The sequence below is a fragment of the Notolabrus celidotus genome, chromosome 11 (assembly GCF_009762535.1).
Source record: "Notolabrus celidotus isolate fNotCel1 chromosome 11, fNotCel1.pri, whole genome shotgun sequence".
Lineage (NCBI taxonomy): Eukaryota > Metazoa > Chordata > Actinopteri > Labriformes > Labridae > Notolabrus > Notolabrus celidotus.
Window position 1 is genome coordinate 5,711,923 of NC_048282.1, and position 10,132 is coordinate 5,722,054.

The 10,132-nt window shown below is 39.9% G+C and overlaps 1 protein-coding gene and 1 long non-coding RNA gene across 2 annotated transcripts; one reads left to right on the forward strand and one right to left on the reverse strand.

Moving 5' to 3' along the window:
• The first annotated feature begins 878 nt into the window (after positions 1-878).
• LOC117821848 lies at positions 879-1,615 on the forward strand. Its single transcript, XR_004633069.1, has 3 exons — positions 879-941; positions 1,266-1,432; positions 1,534-1,615. It is a non-coding gene; the product is annotated as an uncharacterized LOC117821848 (long non-coding RNA).
• A 668-nt stretch (positions 1,616-2,283) lies between these two features.
• Positions 2,284-9,708, reverse strand: si:dkey-8e10.3 (serine/threonine-protein kinase SBK1). Its single transcript, XM_034696473.1, is given in 4 exon segments — positions 2,284-3,309; positions 6,180-6,382; positions 7,684-7,856; positions 9,660-9,708. Coding segments are annotated over 3 exon segments (1,068 nt in total). The 5' UTR covers positions 7,853-7,856; positions 9,660-9,708; the 3' UTR covers positions 2,284-2,613.
• Between the last annotated feature and the right edge of the window lie 424 nt (positions 9,709-10,132).

Consider the following 10,132-nt stretch of genomic DNA (forward strand, 5'->3'; position numbering starts at 1 on the left):
CGCAGATAGTTTGTGAGTCAAATACCAGCACAGGCTTTGCAGTCAGACTGTCCTCGGCTGTATCAGTGTATGTGTGACAGTCCTGAGGGTGCAGTCGGGCTCAGGGGTCAGCTGAAAGATGACCACGGTTAGTGTAATGCCCTGAATATGCTGTAAAGAATGAGAGGGTAAGCAGATTCAGGCCCCAGGCCAAGTTTGGGTCTGCGCTCCTTGGAGGCCGACATGTCCTGTCACAAAAACACCTGCAACATCCAATACACCCAAACAAAAAACCATCCATCAGTAGAGAGCCAGGTGTAGCAGTGATCATTCAACGTGAAGGGCCAGAAGAAGGTCAGTGACTGAGGGGTTTAAAACAGAACTGTGACAAAGGTCACACATCGGACTTCAAAGAGGGGAACACGATATCTGCCCGGGTGATAAGATGAAAAGAGAGAGACTAGGAGGATGGATGTTTTCATCTTTATTTATTCCATGTGCGTGCTCTCACAGTATGATGATACATACAGGGCATACACATGAGCTGTACAATCATACGCATACATACAAATGTTACAAATGTTCACCCTGAAAAGTCTGATAAAAGAAAAATGAAAAATAACAACACATATATCGACACAAACCTAACCAAAAGATAGGCTCCACATGTTGAAACATAGCACTAGACAAATCAAATCTTTCCTAATGTTGATCATACTGTTCACCATTTACTGATTAATGATATACTGGCACAATGAATCCAGCTATCAAACATCAGGTTTTTTTAAAGGTAGAGTGTGTAGTAATTAGAGACATCACCTAACCTGGGGGTTATTGGCGCTCACAGGTAGGAGGTGATTTAAAGTGGTAAGTCGAGGCTCTCCCCCTGGCACACACACCTTTGGCAGCAAAGCGTGAGGAGTGTTTCATGTGTTTCCTCCTAACCTTTCTTTTCCCTCCAAGTGAGTTCTTTTTGCCAACATATCTTAGATTGTTTGGGTTTGTTATTTGAGCTGGACAACACAGGTTTTCTTGTTATTTGTCTTTTATTTACTAAAGTTAGTTTTGGTTCTATGTTAGTTCAGACGGGGGTGCTGGGACTTACTAGCCAACCTTGCACCTTCCCGTATTTTGTTCACTCTGGCCTGTCTCCAGTCTCTTGATTGTTTCCCTTGTCTTTGAACATATTGCCGTTTATATTTCTTTGAATAAAGCTTGTTTGAACTTCACATCCTCTGTAGTGTTAAATCACAAGTCTCCACTCTACCTGACTGTTAATTCACCAGGCCACACCTGATCACCTAAGCCACGCCCCCTACACTATAAAAGCCTGCACCCAAGCCTTTGTTCTTCCTTTTTCCCTCCAAACCTGCCATGTGCCAGTGACTCCTTTTGTTGAAATGTTTGTACCATGTGGTTTTGAACTATTACCTGGAGCGGATGCATTACTGATGTAAGTAACGCCTTATTTCTATATTATCTTTATCAGTATTATGCGACATTGTTTATTTAGATATTTAATATCTCCTTTTTTGTCCCTTTTTTGTTTGATAGCACAAATCATCCACATCCGAACTCAGTCCTTTGTCTGCACTGAGCTGATCCTTTCTGTTGAGCAATAAACCTTTGTAACCTGTCCTGGACCCGGCGTGTTTGACTTCACACCACACATTGTTCAGTGAACCAGCATCAGGATAAAACAGACTTTTTACTGTAGCATCCCTCTTTTATAAGTTACAATCTCCACTTTTGGGCATTAGTTTTGTTAAGGAGGCTGTAACTGTTAACACCAATAACATCTATAAAAATAATCTAAATAATCAATCATTGAAAACATAATTTTTGTAACAACAGAAGCTGAAAACTTAGAACTGCACCGCCTCTACTTCACTTTCTATATATGACATAACAAACAGCAGAGGGGGTTTTGTTTTGAGGTTACAGGCAGTGCTTTGGTTGGGCCAGTATGCTTCATATGCAGTACCTCCAATTCTAAATTTAACCTCTTGGCATACTGAGACTTTTTTGGCGTACTGGGACTTTTGACCAGTAGTCACTACCCTTTCCTGTCCTCTCCAGATTACAGCTTACCTAAAAGACATTACCCATGGTGTACTACCAGAGGTTAATGTCCTTTCGTGCTCATTAACTTGCCTGTTTTTACTGGAGACAGACAAGTCTACAGACATAACTCTCTACAGAGTTGGATAAACAAGTAAGTGAAAGGACGCCAACAATGTGGCCTGGCTCCAAAAGTGCATGAAGAGGACACGAAGCTAAGCAGAGCTTGATGATGATGGATCTTTAGGAATTTAGAATGCAATACTAACTATTTACTGATTCAGGCCTCATGATGCACACACCATAAGTGAACAAGGTACAGACAGCCTGTTCCACATAAAGCACTGATTATAAGGTGTCTCATCATTTCTATTTTCCTCTTCTGCTAATCTGTGTGTCTTCTGCTTCCGCATGTATCAAACTGCCTGTGAGAAACAAGCCTTAAAGTAATGAGTCCTATCTTTTAATGCTATAAACCCCTAATGCGTGTTTGTTTTCATTACCGTTCACACTTGATGCCTGGCTTGAAGTCTACATGTTAAATATTTGACCTCCCCTTGAGGCACCAAGAGTCTAAAGGTGACATAAAAACCAAGTCTGTAAGCAAGTATTAGGCTGTTCCTGCAGCTGGGCATGCCAAGGATTACTCCTGGAGCTGACTTATTTCTCTGTTGTCTGCTCCTGCTCCATCCCATTCACACTCCTAAGCCAGTCTTTCTCTACGTACGCTCTCACCTCCCCGACTGTACACCTATTTTCTAAATCTGGAGCCAGGAGCTTACCAAACATCTCCATGGCATCTGGAGTGAATCTTTTCCACAATGGAGGAATGTCCTCCTCACCGTAGGGCCTTTCCTCCAGTCTGCACCAGTCTGCAAACTCCAGGTAGAAGTCATCCGAGTCCATGCAGCGCTCCCAGGGGAAGTAGCCAGTAAGGACGCAGAAGATAACCACCCCAAAGGCCCAGGTGTCCAGGCTTGGCTCCACACTGAGTGGAGGGGCAGACACTTCTTTCTGGTCCTCCAGTAAGGCCACGCCACAAAGCTCTGGGGCCATGTAAGGCAGGGTTCCTGTGATGAAGCGGATCAGAGTGCCTCTCTTCTGGGCCAGACCGAAGTCTGCCAGCTTGACCTGGCAGCAGTGATTGTCCAACAGGAGGATGTTTTCAGGCTTAACATCACGGTGGACCAGGCCATGGCTGTGGATGAACTCCAGAGCACTGGCAACCTGGAGAACACAACGTTTGACCGAGGATTCTGGGATACCCACCTGAAACCAGAGACAAGGATGGAGTAGGGTTGTTTGTGTCATTTACAAATGTCACAATCAAAAGTTAGGGTGTAGGTTTTCAATGTTGGTAAGTAAACAAATATCTTAGGGTTAGTGGCCTGATTTTTACCAGATATATATGGAGATAAGCCTCTATCAAATGCAAACCTACCCCCTTGGAAAATAATGAAAATATGAAGCTTATTATTTCATCCGTTTAAGGAAAGTAGACACTGGAAGTCTGAAGAAAATCTAATCTGTTTTTACAATCAGTTGAAGCACCTCTTAAGTTTATAGTATGAGACTGCAGAGACAGTGAGGATGGGCATTTGGACCCAGCCACAATTTCCCATAGTCTGTGTGCCTTTGTTTTTAAGGTACAGCTATGGCAAGGCTCTGATGAAACTATTGAAAAGTCCTTTTTTCACTAGCAAATCTTCATTACTATCTCCTAGGTCCAGCGAGAGACCACCAGGGCCCTCTAGAACAGGGGTTCCCAAACTTCTCAGCCCGCAACCCCCAAAACATAGGTGCCAAAGACTCACAACCCCCACTGTCGCTTAAAAAGATTAAATGTGGCTTCATCTATCTGGTCTGCAGAAATGACCCTACCTATATAAGCATGTGTCTGTGTTTCCTGTGCTGTTATGAATTAACTTACTGCTACTGATGCTTTTGATAATTCACTGTTCACTAACCCTAAACTTAGGAGTCATCTGACAAAAAGAAAGGCAGAAAACTCATTACATTTTCTATTTTCAAGGTTTTTTTTAAAGTTTAGCTAATATTTTTGAAGATATTTTTTATTATAATGGGTAAAGTTTACTATTTTTAGATATACATCTCATGACCCACCATTTTTGTCTCGCGACCCCCCAGGGGGTCCCGACCAACACTTTGGGAACCCCTGCTCTAGACCCTCAGAAGAAGAACAGAAGGCCCTAAAAATAATCCTTAAAAAGTAATCCAGTCTTGTTTTATTTTTTAGAAATAAAACCTTCAAACCTGCCTTGTGAGTTTGTGTTAGAATGTGAAGACTTAGAAGTAAGAAGCCCATTTGTTAGCCTATAATCAATCAATCAATCAATCAATCTTTATTTATATAGCACCTTTCATACAAATAAAATGCAACCCAAAGTGCTTTACAGCGATTGAAAACAAGAAAGAAGCAGAAATGAAACAACGGCAAGACATATTAGGGGAAGATAATAATAATAATGATAATAATAAAACTAATAAGAATACAAATTAAAAACAAGAACAACATAAAATAAAATAAAATAGAATAGAATAGAGACTAATGCACACCAAAACAAAATATGTGTAATTAAAATAAGTTAAAGCATCAAAATTAAGAATAAAAATATTTAAAATAAATAGATTTAAAAGGTAAGGATAACAGTTGAAAAATAAAACTAAGGCTAAAAATATCAACAAAACTGAGTAGATAAATATAATTAAATAAATGAATGAATAAATACATAAAAATAGAATAAGATAACAGTTAAAATTACTAAAATAATAAAGCAACATTTAAATCAATATTACAGTAAAAGGTAGGTAATAAAATTGTTAAACCCTACATAAAAGCCAGACTGAATAAATACGTTTTTAGTTTACGTTTAAAAGTCTCAATATCTCTATCAGCGCCTCTCAGATCCTCCGGCAGGCTGTTCCATAGTTTGGGAGCGTAGTGGCTAAAAGCAGTGTCACCAAATGTTTTAGTTCTCCTCTTAGGAACAGCTAAAAGAGAGGAGCCAGAGGATCTGAGAGACCTACCTGGTTTATATACTAAAAGCATCTCTGAGATGTAGTCTGGTGCAAGGCCATGCAGCGCCTTAAAAACTAGTAAAATAATTTTAAAATCAATACGAAAAGCAACAGGCAGCCAATGTAAAGATTTTAAAATAGGCGTAATGTGTGCTCTCCTTCTGGTCCTCGTTAAAACTAGCAATGTTCTGCCTATATAATGTTCTGCCTCTGATGTTGCTGGGATGAAAACTTTATAATTCCAGCTCCGTGATTGGCGGTCCAGCTGTACGGTTTTATTGATAAGTGGATAGTTGTTAAAGGTACAGTAATCAATGTAGCAGAACAGACTTGCTAGAAATGGAATACAGCATTCACAAGTATATTTGCATAAGTCTACAATTACCTGACTATATGTTTTGGGTTGTTGACTTAAAAAGAGCCTTTTATACCTCTCTCATGGGGGCCGCCATCTTGCACCACCATGTTTCTACATTATCGCAAATTGGACCAACTAGTAAGAGCTATATTTTGTATTTAGTGAGTGGCAATCCTAAATGCACCAATAGGAACACAAAGAAGAGGGGGTTGTTGTTGTGGGCAAAATAATTGATATTGATGGTAAAAACTTAACGGATGGAGGATCATGCTTCATTCATTACTGCTGATATGAATAATCTAGATTACAGAGGACATCTCCCTCCACCTTTAGAACTCAGATGTTTACATATTTGGTTTTGGGAGACATGTATCAACAGTTGAATAAATTGTGATTGAATTTGTCTAAACATGAACCTTTCCTGTTTATTCAGTAATATAGATGTACTATTTCTCTACAGCTAAAATTAGAATTTCTTGTTCTCTATTTTTGAAAACAATTCTTCCATCCACCACAGGAGGCTCATGTGTTCAGTGCTAATGACCAAGTACAAGACTGATACCATGGTGACCCTAAATAGTCATCATGGTAAACATTATACCATGATAGTTTTGTGAGCATGTGAAAAATCTGACATTAGCATTCAACTCCAAGCACCACTGTATTGAAATACAACCTCACAGCCCCTCTGATGTTGCTTAAGTCTAAACTCTTGGTCTTGTTTTGCCAACGTATGACTCACCTTTGGCTGGATGACAGCAAACAGGTCCCTGCCAATGACGAGCTCCTGGGCAAAGCAGTAGTGGTCATTAGACTGGAAGGCAATGCCAAAGAGGCCCACGATGCAGGGGTGGCAAGACAGGTGTAAGGAGATGCAGTACTCGCGCAGAAAGCCCTGCAGCTTAGTCGAGGTTTTGGGCATCACTTTCAAGGCCATAGGAGTCCCTGGAGAAAAGCCACACTTCACTTTAGTTATTTTAATCATTTTCAGGCAATATTATTTATAAAGAAGCTGGAAATTACACATTTATGTCTTTAATAATTACCGTTATAAGATATTTGCCATATTATTAAATAGTATGTCTCCAAACTTCATCTACTGCCAGGCCCCCCTCACCCCTCACCCCTCACTTCAATGGCTTTCAAATCCAAGGCCTTCAGGCCCCATGCCAGCACCATGCTCTGCATTCTGCTCCGTCCTTTGTCTGCTGTGACCCAGTCATTGATCCACTTTGGCAGGACTTGTTGCCGCTTAGGGTCGTCTCAGGTTTGAGGTTACAGACAAATCGGAAGAGTGGAGTCACTCTTTATCTTTTGTGGTGCTTAGCTCACATGTCCTTTGTTCAGTTCCTTCAGTTGCTTTTTTTCTCAAGAGTTCTGCTCATATAAGTCTCTACAGCTGGTTTAAAGGGCATTAGCTTGTGATCTCTCTTCTGCTTGGTCCCTTTCCATGTCAGAGGGAGTGGCCAGACCTTTTTTTAGAGGGATGGCCGACCTCGAGAATAGCATGAAAAGCATCACACTACATATACTACATAACATACATCCTCTAAGCTTACTTCTTTATGCTTATAGAAAGGTGTTTGACCATCTTCACAAGTCAAAGCTTGTTGCAGCATGGCTCAAATAGTTGATTTTACCATCAGTCCTGCCTTTGACGAAGCAAATAGCCAATCATTGTGTAGGATTTTGGGATGACACCAGGGGTGGCCAATCAGATTTCAAGGGTGGGGCCCATACCACCCCTGGTCAACACTCTGGATACGCCCCTGTCTATTTCTCTCTTTGTGTTTCTGAGTTTATCCCACTTCATCAGCCCGCTGCAGGCTGGAGATAAATGTTGAAGGTTCACCATGAGTCTGTTTTTTCCCAAGGTTGTAGTGTGTTGGGAGGATTTTCTTTGTCATTGTGCTAAGTGCTTGTTAAAGTACGGCCTCTCTAAATAATATAACAAAAAAGTGTAGAGTGTAGAGCTGCTCCATAAGTGAAGTGAGAACTTTTATTTTGATTTGGTGCTATATGAATAAAGTTTGATTGAAGCTTATGTACAAAACCATTCCCATGGTCGACATTTTTTGGATTTCCACCACCTTACATTTTTTAATTTTAACTAAGAAAAAAAACACATCTAAATCTGTTAAGCTCCTGCAGCTAAAACAAAAGAAAACCAAAAACTTGGTGGTGGTGTAATCCATCACAAAGTCATTTTATTCTAAAAGTGATTAGTCATGAAGGTGCAGTTGTACCCCTGAAGCGATGTGTCACCAGCAGCACTTTGCCGTATTTCCCTCTGCCGATCTCTTTGACGATGTTGAAGTGCTCCTGGATCTCCAGGTTACTCAGGCTCTGTGCCGTCAGCTCCATCAGCTCATCGATCAGGCTGCCGTCAGCCAGGCTCAGGCCCAGCTCAATCATCTTACTGCACACACAGACAAAACACACTTCTGACTCACATTATGGGTGGAAAAATACAGAAATATTTGAGGTGCTCACTTATTGTAAAATACTGAACCACAAACACAGATTAAATGTTTTCTAATAGGACATGTCACTAACTACTTCAAAATAAAATGTATTTTCCTTAATATTGAGTGGTCATTAAATCTGCATTTAGAAAAAGAGGTTATGATCTCCGTCAACCTGAAGCTGCATGCAACCGTGGTGTCACAGAACTGTTTGTCGGCTGATGAAACTGCTCTGGCAAACCCTTTTCCAACAGTGGACGGTTGATTTTCTCCTCTAACTTCTCTTTCAGCTTTTCCTTTTTTTTTAAACTTCTGTTTGGGTCACTTTTCCATGCAACCCACAGGGTGCAACAGCATTAATGTCTTTAAAGTTAAAGTTTGAACTTTAATCTTCAAGGTCAAATGAAAACTCTTGCAGATGATTTATTTCAAATCAAGTGTTGGTTTCTGAATCATCACGTAAAAATAGTCTTTTCAAAACCTCATGTCACAATACCTTCATTGTTATCATGAGTCGCAGTGAAAATACGGCAAAAGTTTTAGAGATTTGCCTGAAAATGGACTGAAAATGTTAAATGGTTTTAAAAACAGTTGGCAATCAATCTTATAATCAACCAATCAGGTCAGCTCATTTTGGAAGACAAAACCTGTTGTATGCTACTTCTGTTTGAGCATCACCCCAATAATAAAACCATTTAAAGACAAAGTTGTAACAAATTTCTTCTTGATGAACCCAGTTACACCTTCAAACTTAAAAAGTCCTCTACTATTTACGTCCACCAAATCATCTCAGGAGCTTTATTTTAAACGGTGTTGTTTAATTGGGATATTTTGTCCTCAGAGTGTCTCTGTAGTTGGATGGTTGTGGACCCGTCACATCACTTTGCTTGCTTTTGTTTCTGCTAACGATGAAAAAATGTCCTCTTAAAAATAATTTACAAAATTGTTAAAGGTGCATATATTTTGTTTGCAAACTTTTTTAGAAGGTAATTCTATTTTCCATGCCCTTGTCTTTGAGTACCATAGGTTTATATGTCATTTAAGGATCTGTTATTGTTGCTACATCAGCCCTTAAACCGTGTGTAATGGGGCCTCCTGGTGGCATTCGAGCCGAGGACCGAGGATGAAAGAAACAATAACAGCACTAATCTTAGATCCATAATTACCCTCATTAGTGCATTTAATGGTGTAAATACCTTTTCTAGATGACTCTGTCTATTCCTGTTTCATGACGTACATGAAGTCAAGTACTGACAACGTCTTTGTCGCCACAAAGATGCTCTTTCCTCAGGACAGGGGTGTTGAACTCATTGAAACTATTTTTCTACATCCTTTGCTCATTAAATTTGAGTTAGTTTGCCTATGGTTAGGAAAACTGTTTATTTTATTTTATTACATATATTTTCATCTCAGCTTCGTCCTTCATATTTGTTCTCTTAAAATCAAACTTGTGTAACTTATTTTAGCACGCTCAGACTGCAGTTCAGTACTTATATTCTTACTTTTAGTGACAGATAAAACCTGTATTGCTAAATTAAAAAAGAATATAAACGGAGTGTGTATATAATACAGACAGACTGATCTTAACTTTTTGGTATTTGTGTAACATGCTGTGTTGCTGTTAAGGTATTCTTAATTATAGAAGATTGCACCACAGTATTTGAGATATTGCATTTAGAATTTCATGGGAATAAAAGTGTTAAATGGTTGAATTATCGCTTTATAATAACTTTGATTCAGTATGAGTCAGGTCCTACCTTGTACGGTCAGTTTCCCAAACAGTCACTGGAGTTTGAAAAACAGCAAACCAAATACTAAATGACAGACGCACGCTCACACCACCATGCTAACACTCGATTAAACACAACTAATGTAGAAATGAAGGTTGCATGAGTGTCCTGTCTGTCCTCCAGCTTCACTGCTGCTGCTGCTTCTGCAGGATCAGCGTGCAGAGTGGACCGGAGAGCTTTTCACAGCCCAGCGTGCAGCTCTGCTCTCAACTGCTGCCATGGGGACAGAGCCCACTTTGACAGCTGATTACAAACTGCCTCTGCAAATGGCACACATACACACACACATTCACAAACACACTGGTGTACACACAGCATGATTTTACTCAAACTTGCATGCATATTATAAGTACTTGCATATGTATGACATGCACAAGATAAGTATTGACATAAAGTTTCACAAACAGACTCACTCACTGTTGTCTTTGTCCTGGTCTTTG